Source organism: Mastigoproctus giganteus, chromosome 2 (assembly GCF_048544385.1).
Source record: "Mastigoproctus giganteus isolate SK-2022 chromosome 2, ASM4854438v1, whole genome shotgun sequence".
Classification (NCBI taxonomy): domain Eukaryota; kingdom Metazoa; phylum Arthropoda; class Arachnida; order Uropygi; family Thelyphonidae; genus Mastigoproctus; species Mastigoproctus giganteus.
The window spans coordinates 41,302,816-41,322,758 of NC_143576.1; the positions used below are offsets into that span (position 1 = coordinate 41,302,816).

Consider the following 19,943-nt stretch of genomic DNA (forward strand, 5'->3'; position numbering starts at 1 on the left):
AGTAAGGAAACTAGGCTTTTGCTGCATTCGCTAAAGAAACTTTTAAAACACAAGCCATGTGGTTTACTTCTCACATATGTACTGATCAGTGTGAATTGAATTTTCTCTTTAATACATGAAATTTTGCCTTCATTAAACTTATTATTCTTACTCAGAGCTTTCTAAGCTTAGAATCTGGTTAGCAAGTTCTGTAGACATCTTCAAACACTGAATGGGTATGGATACCCTTTTGCTAATCTCTATATTGTTTTCCATCTTTCCACTTTTTGAGGTTGTTTCAATAGAAGCAGCACAAGAACCAATTTCACCTCTTCTTAATGGTTGTTTGAGTGTATTTGCAATTACAGGTCACTGTTGAAAAAAAGACATGAATTATGGGTTGAATTTGAAAGTGTCTGCAATTCTGCCCAGACACGATAGGAGGACGTATATGATGAGAGCCTTCTCGATCAATTCGGCCTTGGAAAGATTGTGTAAGGCTCAAGGAGTAGAATTTTTCTAAGCCTGGTCTGTGCTTGTGAACAGGGGAGGCTCCTTCTGCAGAGAACAGATACACTTAAATAGAAAGGGTGCAAGAATATTTGCTGATGCTATCGAGGCAGTGTTAGGTGGGTCGGAAAACTGCTAGCTTGGGGGAATACATGGATTAATAGATTAACGTAGCCGCCGGCATAGATGAACGTGATTCTTGCACTGCTTCTATTGGAATGAGCAACAGCCTGAAAAAAAAAGAAGATTCAGGGGATTTCAGAGACTGCTGGGAGCACTGCGGTACAATTAAACACATGGACTGTGTTAGGGTAGCCAAGAATAGGAACAGGTGCATGTATACTTGTGTGTACACCAATGCTAGGAGTTTTGTAAATAAATTTGATAAATTTGAGGTGTTGGTCAAAACATCAAAGGCAGATATTGTTGGGATATCAGAGATATGGTGTTACACAGATATAAGGAATGTAGAAATGGAATTTGGCGAGTACAATGTGTATGGGACACTGCACTGTCCATGGCTGGACAGTGTAGTGTCGAGTCAGTTTGGTGTGACATAAGCACTGGGAAATCAAAATTGAGAGTAAGAGTGTGTTATAGGCCTAATGACTCTGGTGAGTATAATAACAACTGTAGAGGGAAATAGTGGGCCAGTAAACCAGAGAGTTTTATAATGGAGGATTTTAATTTCCCAGATATTGACTGGAATTTGTGGGTTGGTCACTCACACACTAGCAAGGCTTTTGTGGATTTATTGGATGATTGTTTTGTACAGCAGCATGTTCAGGAGGCAACTAGTAATATTCTTGATCTGATTATCAGTAGTAATTCTTCATGCAATAAGAATCTGCAGATAAAGGTGGCAGTGATCACAGTGTGCTGAAGTGGGATTTACTCAAAGAGGTAACTACCATCGGGGGTAAAGGGAAGGGTTTTTACTTTCATAAAGGTAACTACAGAGGTCTGAGACAGTATTTAAATTCAATACGGTGGGACCAACTGATAATGTTACCAACAGCAAATTCAAAATGGGAAGCATTCAAAGAAGTAATGGTTGAAGCTACTAGGCTTTTCATACCAATTAAGAAATATTATTCAAGGTTTAGGCCTAAATGGATGTCAGATGAACTAATGAGACATGTGGCAGAGAAGAAAAATGCATGGGATATGTATAAATTAATGGGTGACACGGAAGATTATGATAGATATAAGCTGGTCTGTAATCAAGTCACAAAGGAGGTTAGGCAGGCAGAGGCAGATTATGTGAAATCTATGGCAAAGGAGGCAAAGAAAAACAGCAAACAGTTCTTTACTTATGTAAACTCTAGAAATAAGGGGATGAATCAGATTAGTCCACTGGATATCAATGGTTCAACTGTTGATGATCCTGCTCAGGTAGCTAACAAACTAAATGAGTATTTTGCATCTAAATTCACATATGAGGAGTTATTCGGGAGGGGAATGCCAGAAGTGAATTAAACTCTGGCAGTGAGCTAGGTGATTTTATAATAACTGAGAACAAAGTGGAGGAGAAATTGTTGAAGATAAACATAAAAAAGGCACCTGGAGTGGATGGGATCCATCAGATTTTATTAAAGGATGCAGCAAAGGAAGTAAGCAAACCCTTAGCCATAATTATGACAGCTTCCTTTGACTCAGGGGAGGTACCCATGGACTGGAGATGTGCAAATGTGACCCGAATTCACAAAGGAGGATCTAAAGGCGACACAAGTAATTACAGACCTGTTAGTTTAACTTCTGTTCTAGGGAAATTGATGGAGGTACTGATTAGCATTAGTATAGGCATATGATGCAAGAAAGCGAGCTTATGCAGCAACACCGAAAAAAAAAAAAAAAAAAAACCGCTCCCATTTCACCCCTCCATTTATTCCAAATACCTATCCAGCTCAGCCTTAAATTTATTTAGGCTTTCAACTTCCACAACAAAGGATGGAAGTCTGTTCTACCAACGAACTACCTACTGGCTAAAGGCAAACTTCCACACATCTATCCTGCATCTGTCTTTCCCCAAATTTGAATTTATGTCCTCTCAGGTGATTATTCTAAGAAAGAGGAAGAATTCCATCAGCATTGAGCATGCTCAATCCATTAAAGGTTTTTCCATTCAATCCATTAAGGCATTTATACACCTCAATCAGATCACCTCCTAGATGCCTACCCTCCAGACACTGTAATTTGAAAAACTTAAGCCTTTTTTCGTAAGAGCAACCCTTTGTTCCATTCACTAATCTTGTTGTCTTTCTCTGTACTCGTTCCAACAGCTTTACATCCTTCTTAAAATGAGGCCTCCAGACCTGTATACAGTACTCAAGATGCGGCCTGACCATTGCCTTGTACAAGGGAACAATCAACTCCTTATCCCTGCTAGAAAAATTCCTGCATATCATTGACAAGACACTATGCGCTACTCTTGCAGACCGTCTGTACTGCTCAGAAAACTTCCTCTCTGCCTGCACAGTTACCCCCAGGTCCTTTTCGTTCTCTACTACTGTCAGTGTAGTACTACAAAGTTAATACGTCACTCTGGGGTTACTGCTTCCCATATGTAGTACTTTACATTTGTCAATGTTAAACTTCATTTGCCACCTCTCAGCCCATCTGCTCAACTTTTCTAGATCTTGTTGCAGAAGAGTACTGTCATTGGTGTGTGTTACCAACCCTACCAACCTTCGTCTGCAAACTTGGACATTAAGCTTGATATACCATCATCCATATCATTTATAAATACAGAAAACAACAATGGACCCAACACCGAACTCTGAGGGACTCCACTAATAACATTAGTCCATGACAAGCAGTGTCCATTGATTACCACTCTCTGTTTTCTCCCACTCAACGATCCCTTTATCCATAGGAGCAATTTCCCTCCAATGCCACACTGCTCCAATTTGTTCAGCAGTCTTCGATATGAAACAGTATCAAAAGCCTTTCTATGATCCGAATATATAATATCAAAGTTATTCCCTTCATCCAGTTCTTTTGTGACTGCATCATAGTATCCAATCAAATTGGTCATGCAAGACTTTCCCTTAACAAAACCATGTGGTGTCCGAGCTATAACTGAAGTCTTGTCTAGATGATCCTGCAGTGCTTCTTTAACCAGTCCCTCCATTAATTTTCCTGAAACAGAAGTTAAACTCGCAGATCTATAATTACACATGTCAGCCTTTGATCCTCCTTTGTGAATTGGGGTCACATTTGCACTTCTCCAGTCCATGGGTACCTCCCCTGAGTCCAAAGAAGCTCTCATAATTATGGCTAAGGGTTTGCTTGCTTACTTCCTTTGCTGCCTCCTTTAAAATAACTGGATAGATCCCATCCACCTCAGGTACCTTTTTTATGTTTATCTTCAACAATTTCTCCACCACTTTCCTCTCAGTTATTACAAAATCATCTAGCTCACTGCCAGAGTTTAACTCACCTCTGGCATTCCCCTCCCTGAATAACTCCTCATGGGAGAATGTAGATACAAAATACTCATTTAGTTTGTTTGCCACCTGAGTAGGATCCTCAACTGTTGAACCATCAGTATCCCATGGACCAATCTGATTCATCCCTTTCCGTCTAAAGTTTACATAAGTAAAGAACTCTTTGTTGTTTTTCTTTGCATCCTTTGCCAAAGATTTCTCATAATCTGCTTTTGCCTAATCTCCTTTGTGACTTGGTTACAGACCAGCTTATGTCTATCATAGGTTTCCATGTCACCCATTAGTTTATATGTATCCATGCACTTTTCTTCTTGGTATAGTATAGTTCAGTGTTTCTCAATCTTTTTACTCTCGTGGCACATTTTCCAAAGAACAAAAATTTCGCGGCACACCTACGTAGTCATAGAAGAAGAAATTTCTAAATTTCGCGGCACACTTCGAAAATTTTGCAGCACACTAATGTGACGCGGCACACCCTTTGAGAAACACTGGTATAGTTCATCTGACAGTTCTTCTATTCATTAGTTCATCTGACATCCATTTAGGCCTAAACCTTGAATAATATTTTTTAGTGGGTATGGAAAGCCTAGTAGCTTCCAAGATAAATTCTTTGAATGCTTCCCATTTTGAATTTGCTGTTGGTAACATCATCAGTTGGTTCCACTGTAAAGAATTTAAATACGCTCTCAGACCACCGTAGTCAACTTTACAAAAGAAAAAACCCTTCCCTTTACCCCTGATGGTAGTTATCTCTTTGAGTAAATTCCACTTCAGCACACTGTGATCACTGCCACCTAGTGGTTCCTTTATCTCCATATTTTAATGCACAATGAATCACTACTGATAATCAAATCAAGAGTGTTGCTCCCTCTAGTTGCTTCCCATACATGCTGATGTAGAAAACAATCATCCAATAAATCCACAAAATCCTTGCTAGTGTGAGAGTGACCAACCCACAAATTCTAGTCAATATCTGTGAAATTAAAATCCCCCATTATAAGACTCTCCGATTTACTGACCCACTCTATTTCCCTGTACACGTTTTTATTATACTCATCAGAGTCATTAAGCCTATAACACACTCATACTCTCAGTTTTGATCTCCCAATGCTTATGTCACACTAAATTGACTCGACACTGCACTGTCCAACGATGTCGACTGGCTTCACTTCCTTGGATTTTGTGTTTCTTAACTAATAGCATAACCCCTCCTCCCTTCCTATCCTGTCTATCCTTCCTGTACACATTGTACTCCCCAAATTCCAGTTCTTCATTCCTTATATCTGTGTGACACCACGTCTCTGATATCCCAACAATATCTGCCTTTGATGCTTTGAGCAATACCTCAAATTCATCAAATTTATTTACCAAACTCCTAGCATTGGTGTACACACAAGTATACATGCACCTGTTCCTATTCTTAGCTATCCTAACACAACCCATGTGTTTACTTGTACCACAATGACTCCTAGCAGTCTCTGAAATACCCTGTATCTTGTTTTCCAGGCTGATGCTCATTCCAATAGAAGCAGTGCAAGAATCACTTTCACCTCTGCCAGTGACCACTGTTAATCTATTGGTCCTTGTATCCTCCCCTCAAGCTAGCAGTTTTCCGATCCACCTAACAGTGCCTCGATAGCATCAGAAAATATTCTTGCACCCTTTCTAAAGTGTATCCCATCCCTGTAGAAGCAGTCTCTCCTGATTTCCTAGTTTTACTTTTGGTTTATAAATCTGGAAGGTTAAAGGATTGTTCAGGAAATTTTTATTGGTGTAATATTCATTCAGTTTGTGATTATGGCTTATCCTGAGCAAGCTAGTAGTTTACACACAAGGTTCTACGTATATAAAATATTTCCACAACTTTTGATTCATAATTATATTCAAAGTTCTCTAATTCTCTCATTTTCAGGAGAAAACCCTAAGTATCCTGTTAGATTTTTTTTTTTTTTTTTGGAGCTTGATAGAATGAAAGAAACCTCAACCCTTCAGAGAAACGTGATGTAGCCATTAGTTCATTTACACCTGCAAGGTAAAGTGACACACATTTTAATTGGTTCTCCACTGAGAGAGAGAGAGAGAGAGAGAGAGAGAGAGAGAGAGAGAGAGAGAGAGAGAGAGAGAGAGATTTATTCACTTTTAAAGGAACTCTGAATTTCTAAGGAAAAATGGATTAGCAAATATGTTACCTATTGCCTTTTCATTGCATAAACGTCACGGAGAAGCATCAACTGAATTGTAAGGAAAAAGATTTTGACAATGGATCCAGCTTTATAAAAAAAAAGTAAAAGAAATCAGAATTCAAAGCCTCCTTCTTCAATAAATCTCACAAATGTGACTACAAGAAGAAAGTTCAGAAAGTTACTTTGAAGAGTAACTAACCAGCAAAACTCCGAGAAACTATAGAATGATGGCATGCTTGAACAAATCCAGTTAATTCAATCCATGCAGCAACAGCAGCTGACTATCACAAATGATATAATTTACTAAACTGTCAATTCCAAGCACACTCCTATTTCACAGTTTCAGTCTACCCTTCAGAATGCAGAGGGTGTAACATTCATTCAAGAAGGGAACAATAATTTGCTATAAATGTTATATGCTAGAACATACATCTAAGAACTGTAATGTTAAAAGCAGTTCATAAAATTGATTCTCTCAACCTCTTCATGCTTCTTAGCCTTCATACCCCACATTTAACATCACCACTACCTCATTTACCAGGTGCTTCTGGGTCAAACAGTAACCCTATATGAGCGAATTTTATTACGACTATGCTTTTTGAGTTTGAGTATTCCTTTTTGAATATCTTGAATGTTGGCGAGTAAGAGAATCTGCCTGTAGGTTTTTCCTTATTTGTCTGAGTTAACCCTATAATCTTTTATTATCATTAAAATATTTCTATTTATTATAAAGAAATAAAGAGTACACATACAGGATACTAGTGATCAGCAATAATATGGTAGTGCACTGACACTCAGGATTCAGGTCCCATAAATCAGAATTGATTGCAAGAAAGTTATTCAGATCAAAAATAGTATTGATGAAGTGAGGATGACCCAAACAGAATACTGGAACAACATGTTTGTGAAACATTACAAACTGAGATATTATTGACAATGGTTTGTAGACTGATGAAGCCACATTTAATCTAAACGGAACTATTAATTGCCATAAAAGTATGTATTACTCTCTTACTAATCACTATTTATTCTTTAATAAGAATTTAAATGCTCCTGGCTTGACAGGAGTTGTTCCAACCTTTTTGTTTTGAGGGAATCTGAGGGAACACTGGAAAAAGCTACTTGAGACTGCTAAAAGATAAAATAATTCCAATAATGCAGTTGAAATCAGGGTAGCTAAGAATAGAAACAGGTGCATGTATACCTGCGTGTACACCAATGCTAGGAGTTTGGTAAATAAATTTGATGAATTTGAGGAATTGCTAAAAACATCAAAGGCAGATATTGTTGGGATATCAGAGACGTGGTGTCACACAGATATAAGTAATGCGGAACTGGAATTTGGGGAATACAATGTATATAGAAAGGATAGACAGGACAGGAGGGGAGGAGGGGTTATGCTATTAATTAAGAAACACATAAAGTGAAAGGAAGTGAAGCCAGTTGACATCGATGGACAGGGCAGTGTCGAGTCAGTTTGGTGTGACATAAGCATAGGGAAATCAAAATTGAGAGTAGGAGTGTGCTATAGGCCTAATGACTCTGATGAGTATAATAATATATTGTACAGGGAAATAGAGTGGGCCAGTAAATCAGAGAGTCTTATAATGGGGGATTATAATTTCCCAGATATTGACTGGAATTTGTGGGTTGGTCACTCGCACACTAGCAAGGCTTTTGTGGATTTATTGGATGATTGTTTTCTACATCAGCATGTTCGTGAGGCAACAAGAGGGAGCAATACTCTTGATCTGATTATCAGTAGTGATTCTTCATGCATTAAGAACCTGCAGATAAATAAACCACTAGGTGGCAGTGATCACAGTGTGCTGAAATGGGATTTACTCAAGGAGGTAACTACCATCAGAGGTAAAGGGAAGGGTTTTTGTTTTCGTAAAGGCGACTATGATGGTCTGAGACAGTATTTAAATTCTATACAGTGGGACCAACTGATGATGTTACCAACAGCAAACTCAAAATGGGAAGCATTCAAGGAACTAATCTTGGTGGCTACCAGGCTTTACGTACCAACTAAGAAATATTGTTCAAGGTTTAGGCCTAAATGGTTGTCAGATGGACTAATGAGACATGTGGCAGAGAAGAAAAATGCATGGGATACATACAAATTAATGGGTGACATGGAAGCCTATGATAGATATAAGTTGGTCTGTAACCAAGTCACAAAGGAGATTAGGCAGGCAAAGGCAGACTACGAAAAATCCTTGGCAAAGGATGCAAAGAAAAACAGAAAGGAGTTCTTTACATACTTGAACTCGAGAAGGAAAGGGATGAATCAGATTGGTCCACTGGATATTGATGGTTCAACAGTTGAGGATCCTGCTCAGGTGGCTAACAATCTAAACGAGTATTTTGCATCTACATTCACGCATGAGGAGTTATTCAGGAAGGAGAATGATGTAGGTAAAGTAAACATTGGCAGTGAGCTGGATGATTTTGTAATAACTGAGAGGAAAGTGGAGGAGAGATTGTTGAGGATAAACATAAAAAAGGCACCTGGGGTGGATGGGATCTATCCAGTTATATTAAAGGAGGCAGCAGAGGGAGTATGCAAACCCCTAGCCATAATTATGAGAGCTTCTTTGGACTCAGGGGAGGTACCCATAGACTGGAGATGTGCAAATGTAACCCCAATTCACAAAGGAGGATCAAAGGCTGACACAAGTAATTATAGACCTGTTAGTTTAACTTCTGTTCCAGGTAAATTAATGGAGGCACTGGTTAAAGAAGCACTGCAGGATCAGCTAGACAAGAATTCAGTTATAGCTCAGACGCAGCATGGTTTTGTTAAGGGCAGGTCTTGCCTGACCAATTTGATTGGATACTATGATGTAGTCACAAAAGAACTGGATGCAGGGAATAACTTTGATATTATATATTTGGATCTTAGAAAGGCTTTTGATACTGTTGCACATGGAAGACTGCTGCACAAATTGGAGCAGTGTGGCATTGGAGGCAAATTGCTGCTATGGATAAGGGGATGGTTGAGTGGCAGAAGACAGAGAGTGGTAATCAATGGACACTGCTCAACGTGGACTAATGTTATTAGTGGAGTTCCTCAAGGTTCAGTGTTGGGTCCATTGTTGTTTTCGGTGTTTATGAATGATATTGATGATGGAATATCAAGTTTAATGTCTAAGTTTGCAGATGATACAAAGGTTGGCAGGGTCATTAAGGACACTACTGACGCTATGCTGCTGCAACAGGATCTGGAAAGGTTGAACAGATGGGCTGAGAGGTGGCAAATGAAGTTTAACATTGACAAATGTAAAGTACTACATATGGGTAACAGTAACCCCAGAGCAATGTATCAACTCTGCGGTACTACACTGACAGTGGTGGAGAATGAAAAGGACCTGGGGGTAATTGTGCAGGCAGATTTGAAGTTCTCTGAGCAGTGCAGACGAGCTGCAAGAGTAGCTCATGGTGTCTTGTCAATGATATACAGGAATTTTTCTAGCAGGGATAAGGAGGTGATTATTCCCTTGTATAAGGCAATGGTTAGGCCACATCTTGAGTACTGTATACAGGTCTGGAGGCCTCATTTCAAGAAGGATGTAGAGCTGCTGGAACGGGTACAGAGAAGGGCAACAAGATTAGTAAATGGAACAAAGGGTTGCTCTTACGAAGAAAGGCTTAAGTTTTGCAAATTACAGAGTCTGGAGACTAGGCACCGGCGAGGTGATCTGATAGAGGTGTATAAGGCTTTGAATGGTTTGAGCATGCTCAATGCCAATGGGATTCTTCATCTTTCTCAGAATAATCACCTCAGAGGGCATAAATTCAAATTGAGGAAGGACGGATGTCGGATAGATGTGCGGAAATTTGCCTTTGGCCAGCGGGTGGTTGGTTGGTGGAACCGACTTCCATCACTTGTTGTTGAAGTTGATAGCCTAAACAAATTTAAAGCTCAACTGGACAGGTATTTCGAACGAACGGAGGGGAGAAATGGGAGAGGGTTTTTTTTTTTTTTTTTGGCTGATGCTGAATAAGCTTGCTTTCTTGCATCATATGCCTCTACTAATGCTAATGCTAAAATCATTAAGCATTGCTTCTTAATGCAAGATAAAACACCAGCTCACATGCAAAAAAAATTGTCCATGACTTCTTAAAAGAAAAGTTCCAAGGTTGATAGATTGGATGGTGTGTTCCACTGAATGGCATTTGCACTCCCTAATTCACTACCCAGTGATTACTTTTTGCAGAATTCTTAAAGGATAAAATATTTAGTAATAAGCATATGTCTCTGCTGGAGCTTCAGCAATCAACAGTTAGAGTAGTTGAGAACATTTCTGAGTTCTGAGGAATTGTGCCTTGCTGTATGCCACTACCTGCACAAAATACAATTTTGTAAAGACCAAAATGGTGGCCATATTAAACAGCCGTTCTATTTTTTTTTTTTTTTTTTTTTTTGTGGTTAAAGAAGCACTGCATGATCATCTAGACAAGACTTCGGTTATATCTCGGACACAGCATGGTTTTGTTAAAGGGAAGTCTTATCTGACCAAATTGATTGGATCTGAGGGTAATTGTGCAGGCAGATATGAAGTTTTCTGAGCAGTGCAGAAGGTCTGCAAGAGTAGCTCATGGTGTCTTGTCAATGATATACAGCAATTTTTCTAGCAGGAATAAGGAAGTGGTTATCCCCTTGTATAAGGCAATGGTCAGGCTGCACCTTGAGTACTGTATACAGGTCTGGAGGTCTCATTTTAGGAAGGATGTAGAGCTGCTGGAGCGAGTGCTGAGAAGGGCAACAAGATTAGTGAATGGAAGAAAGGGTTGCTCTTACGAAGAAAGGTTTAAGTTTTGAAAATTACAGTGTCTGGAGACTAGGCACGAGGTGATCTAATCATCCAATGAATCCACAAAAGCAAGGCTTTTGTGGATTTATTTTATTATTTCTCAAGTGCATTTTGCAGTATTAAAACAGTTGCCACAGGGTTGTCAGGGATAGTCACAGCTTATGTGACTATCCTTGACACTTACCCAAGCAATCTGAAAGTACATTATATGACATTGTTCAATTCAATCTTCATATCATCTTGCAAATTTTGACATCACGAATATCATTTTTTTCCAGATTGCCATGCTTTGTCTTCTTAATCACCATCACCTCTTAGTCATTTATGGGTTGTGGCACACACTAGTGCTTATCCAATCCAAGGAAAAAACAAAAGATATATATTTTTTAATTTTTATTTATTATAATTTTTTAAAATTTTATTTTAGATATATCAATTAAATTCATCAGAATCTAGGGCTATTCCCTTGGGAATTGCCCTAGATTCTGATGGGCTTCGTGATTAACCTTAATCATGAAGTTCCATGTTCTTATTCTTCCTTAAAAATAGCTGGATATATTTCCACCTACTCCGGTACTCTTAATTGTTTGTACACTCCAAAAAAAAAATTAATTCCCATATCGCTGATTTTCATCAAACAGTAACTGTTCCATGTTCTTATTCTTTTTTTTTTTTTTTTTTTTTTTCCTATTAAATAACGAGTTCCTTATTCATTCACCATAACATCCCCCTTGTGCAAAATTTTCTTAATGGTTTACAGTGCCAGCCAGCTGAAGATTACCTGGTTATGCCATTGTTTGTTTATTTATTTATTTATTTTTTATGGGAAATGTTTGTTTTTCATTAGAGTTGTTTTTCACAATATTTAAATTAGCTAAATGTCTGTCTGATCATTTGATTGCAAGTTTATCACTGCATGACAGTGATGAAATGATTTTTTTATTATTATTATTACTAATTACTTATCTTATTCATTGCACCGCATATCCCCGGAGCAGTATGGCCTTAGTTGCTAATGCTCCTAAAAACCAAATAAACAAACAAACAAGCCACACTAACAGAAGTAGTTGAGTCATTCTTTCTTTGGTATAACCTGGTCATCCATTGGCAGCTAGGAGAAGGGTTCCAAATTAGTGAGAGCCAATTTCAAAGTAGCATGTCACTTTGTTCAGATGTCTTATAAATGCGACTACATTGAAAACATTATAGTAACAGTTACAAATGAAAATAAATACAAATTGGCAGTAAGCAAAATAAATATAAATTAATAATAAATACAAAAAAGTGTTTACTGTTTTTTTTTCCAGTGTTAAAACATAACCATGGTTCACTAGCACTTTACAGAACTATCAATGATATTTCACAGTGCCTTAATCATGAAGCTAGGAGAAGACTTCCATAATAGTGAACTGCAAGAGTAGTATGAGTGGCATCAATTTAATTGTGTCTCATATTGTGATTACCTTCACAACAAGTTACCATGTATTGCACTACCTTGAATAAGTAATGCTTCACCAATGGAGAAGACTATTGTTACTTATTCTCAGTGGATACCATCTGCCCACCAATGATAGGCCAAAAAGCATTGAAATAGTGCCGTCCGGGTGGTGGTATCCACTGAGAATAAGTAACAATAGTCTTCTCCATTGGTGAAGTGTTTTCTTCTCCATTTGTGAGGTAGTGCAAATACATGGTAACTCGTTGTGAAGGTAGTCACAATATGAGATACAATTAAATCGATGCCACTGATACTACTATATTTGAATTTATCCCTTTATCTTTTTGATATAGCTTTTCTTCTCTTGACAAGTTCACCTGTTTAGAGGTTACCAAATAGATTTTTTTATGAGTTTTATTTTTCCTTGATTTATCTTGATTTGTTTCATTATGGCCTTAGTTACCAATCCACCAAATAAGCAATCAACCAGCCTTATACAAGAACCTGAGTGAGTGGGTGAGTATCATAAATGAAGTGCATATCTGAATGCCCTTTCCCCCCACTAACAGTTTAAAAAAATATATTTATATGTTTAAAAAAATATAATAAATAAAAATTACACAATTTCAATTTAAAAAAAAAAAAATTGAAATTGTGTAACTTTGTTAAGCTTTAAACACTTCACTTTACATTTAAATCAGTTATATGCTTCTGACAACATAAGTTGCCCCATAGATACTTAGTTTCCAGAAACTGCAACTTACAGAACTTCAGCCTTTCTTTGTAAAATATCCTATTGTGCCCAAGAATAATCTCATTTATGTTCCTACACCCTTTCTGTAACAGATCCATGCCCTTCCAATAAGACTTCCAAACTTGTTTGCTGTATTCAAGATGTGCTTTTACAAACGGATTATTGTCCCTTTGGTCAAAGTTCTTGTATATCATTGATAATATAATCCTAACCTGTGGTTTTTTCAGACCCCCCCCCCCCCCCCATAGTCACTTTGTGCGAATAATAGTAACTCTTTAGAATCCTTCAAAACTAACATTTTTGTCATCAGCTTTATCCTAGCAGACTTATTTTGCAATAAACATATTTACAGAGTAACAAAATATGTTTAATGAACATAAATTGGTATAAAAAATAAGTTTATTGTTATAGCAAAAACATGTTATCTTTCTTTTACAATACTGATAAATTATAGGTAGCTTATAATGTGGATGCCAATCATCATCCCTTCTGTCTAGGTTGTAGCACTGAATTCTCCATGAATTCTCAATATGGTGGAAAGAACTTTTATCAGTTTTTCCCACTCACTATGGCAGGGTTAATCCTTCAGTGTTCAGCCAATTCAGTTTCAATGTTAATAAAAAAAATGACCAAAGAATGCACATTATTTACAAATGCAGTGTGTTAATTTATGACTTTGTTGGTTTGCTGCTTACTCTAAACAACCTGATCGATTTATTTGATGCTCTTATTTTTGAGTTGCACTGTCAGAGTTACCTGTACATTCAGTGATCACTGAATTATGACCACCTACTCAATGTTGGGCCACCGTTCACATGGATAACAGCCGCTATTCGCCTAGGCATTTACTTCACTAGATGTCTGAAGATGTCCATAGGGATCTGCATCCATGTTTCCTGCAAAGCTTTCCACCGTGTCAGAAACAGTTGCACCTCCATATACCTCACTTCTTGTTCCGAAACATCCCATAGGTGTTCAATAAGATTGAGGTTAGGTAAATTTAGAGGCTAATCAAGATGGGTGATATCTTCACTGTGTTCCTCAAACCACTCGTGTACAGTGTGGGCCCAATGACATATGCCATTGTCATCTTGGGAGATCCTATTTCTGTCCAGGAAAAAATGCATGGCATGGTGCACATGGTCTCCCAAGAGCTGCCAGTAGCCCTCACCAGTAAAACATTGGTCCATACATACCAGGGGTCCTAGTTCTTGTCAGCAAAACATTCCCCGTATTAAGCAACCACCGGCACTTTCCTGGATAGTGGGCACCATTCACGATGGGTCCATGGACTCATGTTTGTTTGTTCACACACAAAGGAGTCCATCGACATGTTGCACCAAGTAGTTTGGACTCATGGAACCAGCACACTCATTTACAGTCCTCCGGTGTCCAACCAACATGTTGTCAACACCACAGCATTTCCCGTCAACAGTGATCAGCGGTAAGGAGAAGGTGTGTTTTGGTTCATCTTCTGTGGAACCCCATATGTCTGAGTGTAGGTACATTGTGGTTTGGGATATTGTTCTTGCATTCCCAGTATTGTATTGCGATGTTGACTGTCGCACAGTAACTTGCCGTTGAGCCCATACAACACACCACACCTTTCACTTACCATGAACATCTGCCTTGTGTAATTCTTTACAGTTCTATTGCTGGGAGGAGGTTTGACCCATTTGGCACCATTCCTTGTATGCGGCTCTAAGCAACCAACAAAACATGCTGCATGAGCTCCCACAATCATGTCCTTCTGAAACTCCTTAATATCTCTATTATGTTCCATAACTGCTATTCTATCAACATCAAGCAGTTAGTTGTTACATCACTCAGTTTACTGTGCATGACTGGCACTACACGCTCTTATGTTCAGCGTTCCTAATCTTTCAGTTCAACTGATGAGGGTTACCTTAATAACCGAAAGCTTTTTGTACTGTATGTATTTAACATATTTTGTTGTGCTGTTTAACATTAAACCTGTCATTTATTTTATTTTACTTTCCATTTTGTTCCGTGCAACATAATAACTTATACAGAATGAATCCAGAGTGCACAGATCTCTTCACCTATGCTATTCTATCACTTTGACTTGCACTACCAGATGCATATAACCACTACTCTAGCATATGAAGCTGTTCAGCTTTTTATACTGAAAGCTATATGGCATAATCCATTACTGATGGGGTGGTCATAATTCACTGATCACTGAGTATATGTATGTAGGCAGACTAGAGTAAATATCAGGAAAAATTTATAATTGGGGTTTAAGGGGAAAAAAAATAAGACCATAGTAGCTTTACGATAGACTAACTACTCTCAGTTACTAGGTGTTAATGTTGTTATGGGCCGTTAATAATGTTGATCTTAGTATTCAGTAGTAGTTGCAAATGGAGGCTAATGGAGCTATGATTAAAGCATAACGATTCCCTGGAATACTTCTGTAGCCACTCCTTCCACGTGTTTAGGAAATTCTGAGAATGATGGTATTAGTAAAACTGAGTATTAGTATTGATATATTATTTTCTCTATGCACATCAGGGGTGTATTCAGTAATGGGCAGAGGGGCATATGTCCCTCCTTAACCAAAATTTTGAAATTAAAGAAAAAGAACGCAGGAGGCATTCTACAAAAAAAAAAATAAATAAAAATTCAAAAGCCTGGTCACCAAGCCCCTTACAATGATACTTGGACCTGATTGCCATGTCCCCCCCCACTTACGATGACACCTGGATACGCCACTGATACACATAAAAATTTTTTTGAAATGTTAAAAATGTAGATTTGCTTGTTTTTAGAGCTGCTTTTTAAAAGGAGCATCCCTTCTGGTTTTAAAAATGGAATTTATCATTATAATTTTTGTAGGTAATGGAAACTGAAAGAATGATCTACTTGGTTACAGAATATGCAAGTGGAGGAGAGATATTTGGTAAGTTTAAGGAGTTGCTTCCTGTATAGTTGGTAATAGAAATTCTCTAGAGATGTCCTATTAAGTATGTAAAATGATTTTGTCTTATTTTATTGTTCATAAATTTTTGAATGCTGTTCTGATTACTCCTATGTTTGTCAGCATTTATTGATTATATAAATTAATTTATTTTATTTTTTTTTAATCAGAATTTGGTAGTCTCTTTTTTTTTTTGTTTTTTTAGCATATTGCCTTAGTTGTCCCTTTTTTCTGTATGTCCTTTCTGTCCATCAAATTTATATCATAATTTTTCAGGTTAGCTTGCATAAACAGTAAAGATATCATAAATGAAATTATTTTACAATAAGAACTAGGGGGCTCCACCCCCTGCTCGCTTTGCTTGCCAACCCCCACACATGCTTTTCTACGTAATATGTAGAGGTATGATGGAGTAAGTCAAATATTTTCTATGTAAAAGAGACACCTGTTAAAACACACTGATTGATATCTAATCAGGAAATGACCTAAGTAATTATTTACCTGTGTGGACATAGGTCACTTAGGAAAGGGCCTTTGGCTTCGAGTTCTATGATGCATGAGGAATATTGTTGCTTACAAAAGAGCAAGACTAAAATATTTAACTGAAATATTTGTATTAGACACTGAAGCACATGCATGAGGTTGGTGAACATTATGGAGGCAGTTGTAAATAATTAATTGCATTTGTAGTGACATAATTTCCCTCCCTCTTCTCCCATTGGCTTGAATAAATATCACTAGGAGGAACACTTTTTTAATATATGTACAGTAACCCCCCGCTATTCGCGGTATCTGTATTTGCAGTTTTGCGTATTCGTGGTCGCTGATTTAACATAAAATGAAACCTAAAAAAATGTGAATTTTAAAGCGCCGTGAACATTTTCCGCCATAAAAAAACATGGGCGTGGCTAAAATTATCTTTCCCGGTCAAAACAGCGCTGTGGGTGGGGAGAGAGGAGTGACAAAATTGCGAGCGTGGATGTTTCTCGCTAATCCTTGTTCAGTATGTGTTATGAGCTTGTCATGGAAGGTTTCGTCGTTTGCTTTTAATTTATATGCTTATAAATTGAATAAATTTATCAATTTATAAATTGATATGCTTACAAAAGTGATTAATCTTCCGTTTTGCAGTGTAAAACAGACTTTTTCGAGTGTGTTAATGGAAGAAAGTGACTTTATTACGGACAAGTTCTTTCTAACCTGTACTATGATGCATGCCTGTACGAATAACAAGGGAAATGTGAAAAGATCAAAGAAGGTGATGACATTAGCGAATAAAATTGAGTTATTAGATAAAATTTCTAATGGTGAAAGTGTCTCCTCAGTGGCAAAACATTATAAAATCAATGAGTCAACGGTACGATCAATCAAGAAATCGGAAGAAAAAATCCGCCGTAATGTCCGTGAAAACGCGCTAATTGCTTCAAAAATTTGCTCTGTAACTCGTGATGTTAAATTAGAAAAACGGAAAAAGCTTTAAATCTGTGGATAGAAGACCGAACTCAAAATAAAATTCTGTTAAGTTCACTCATCATTTGTGAAAAGGCAAAACTCCTTTATCAACACTTTAGCAAAACTGGTGATAACACTGGTGGGATAAGTTTTAGCTAGCAAAGGCGCTGGTTTGAAAGATTTGTTTGAAATTTCTAATAAATATTACATTTAATATTAAATTGTTTCTTATTTTCATTTCAATGCCTTATGCTTGCATTTCACTATGTACTGTCTATGTGCATAGTCATATTATGAAGGTACATATAATACATACATACATAAAATTTTAGACTAGTTTTTCTTATATATTTCATACTTTGGAACGGAAGTCCTTTATTACTATGGGAACCATAACTCAGTATTTGCATTTTCGGTATTCGCGGCATTTCTCAGGATCATAACCCCCGCTCTTCGCGGGGGTTTACTGTATATATATATATATATATATATATAGTGCAAATTTTAACTTAAGCATGCCTACATCGCAGAGATTCAGAGTGGAAACTATAATCTCACCTTACCGTGATTTACCTACTTTGATTAGGGCCAGCACTATTTGATATATTGCTTAAAGAATGTTGAGGGCAGGTTTTTCCTCCCAATTCTTAAAGCCTTGCAGCAGGCCACTGGTAGGTAGCTTATTAGATGAATGACTGAATAGCATTGAATGAAATTTCTAAATTACTATTTGGGGTTATTAAAAAAGCCTTATGCTGAATGCACACAAATTTATCATCCAAAGGACAAAAGGTCAAAAAGTTAAAATTGTTATCTAATTTTTGCAATATATAAAGTTGACTAAATTTCAGCACAAAACAGGGTCTAATGCTATCAACTAGTAAGGTTCATGGAGAAAGCAAAGAATTTCTCTTTCTGAGTATTGTTTGTGGAAATATGGAAATCATTCATCATGTCATATGAATGGTGGGCTGATTACTTAAAAGTTTCCCTTTTTGAGAAAGTGAGTAATTAGCATTAGCATTCATTAGCATTAGTAGAGGCATATGATGCAAGAAAGCAAGCTTATGCAGTATCAGCCAAAAAAAAACTCCCATTTCACCCCTCCGTTTGTTCCAAATACCTGTCCAGCTTAGTCTCACTGATGAATCCTTAGTGAGAGTATTTTGGGTTTGCCACTTGTCCACATTTGAATAGGTGTGGGTTTGAATCCTGTTGGAGATGAAGGAATCTTTAAAGGCTTCCTCAACGAGGTGTGTAGTTCATTATTCTCAAGTAGTGGGGGTAGGGTTTTTCCATGAATAATTTTGGGATTTTTTTAGCCCACACAATATGAAAATTTGCCCATAATCATGCTCATACAGACATTGTACATTGACAAAATGCAACATAAGGTGCTGATATGTCGTAAACCAGATAGCAACTATAGTGAGTAATGAAACATTTGTTAGTAGTTTCTTAAACCTAACATACTTTGGTATGGTTTAATTACTATGATTTTTGTATTCATCTTTTGATATAAAGATACAAAAAGTAATCATGCTATTGTTGATAGCTCAATTTCATTATATTAGTGCATTCAATGTTATGTGAAACATATTCTCCAATGTAAGGAATTTGTAATAACAAAAATATGTAGCACAGAAGTGAATTTAATGAGAAATTACTGTCTACCAAATGAAAGTACAAAACATGCTTGGATCTAATTGTCAGTTTACCTTCCAGGAATCAGTATTGTTAATAAACATTGAAAACAACAATGGACGAAGCACCAAACTGTGGGAGATTCCACTAATAACATTTGTCCAAGAAGAGCAGTGCCCATTAATAGCCACCCTCTTCCTTCATCCACTCAACCATCATTGATCCATAGTAGTAACTTGCTCCTAATGTTACATTGCTCCCATTTGTACAGCAGTCTTTTTTGTAGAACAGTATCAAAATATTTTCTGGAAGCTAAGTATATGATATCAAAATTATTTTTTGCATCCAGGTCCTTTGTTACTATATATTTAAGTATATACAGGGTAAAGCTGTACTTAGGACTTCCAAATTTAGTACCCATCCCCCTGTTACTACATCTAAAGCACAAAATTAAAAATTAATGCTGTTGACATTGATATATTCACTTTCAGCGCATTTCAGAATTAATTCATTACAGAAGTACACCTCCCATATGTTTTATGTAAGTATGTAAGTTGTGTATCATGTATCTTTCTCAGATACAGGTTTACAACAGAAAAATCATGTATTTTTCTGTTGTAAACCTCAGAAAGTATTCACACTTATTGCTCTGAATGTGCTAAATCCACTAATGGCCCTGAGGTTGTTTTGTCTATGTTCAGTTTACATTTATTAGATTTATTAGGAGAAATATATATATATATATATAATGCCAATTTAATAGAAAAAACAAG

At 37.1% G+C, this 19,943-nt stretch overlaps 1 protein-coding gene across 1 annotated transcript in view; it reads left to right on the plus strand.

The window, feature by feature from the left end:
• The window catches only part of Sik3 (Salt-inducible kinase 3), a 474,358-nt gene that overhangs the window by 157,693 nt on the left and 296,722 nt on the right, over nucleotides 1-19,943 (plus strand). The window contains exon 3 of the mRNA XM_090388735.1: nucleotides 15,993-16,056. Coding sequence (XP_090244861.1) covers nucleotides 15,993-16,056 — 64 coding nt within the window. The remainder of the gene's footprint in view (nucleotides 1-15,992; nucleotides 16,057-19,943) is intronic.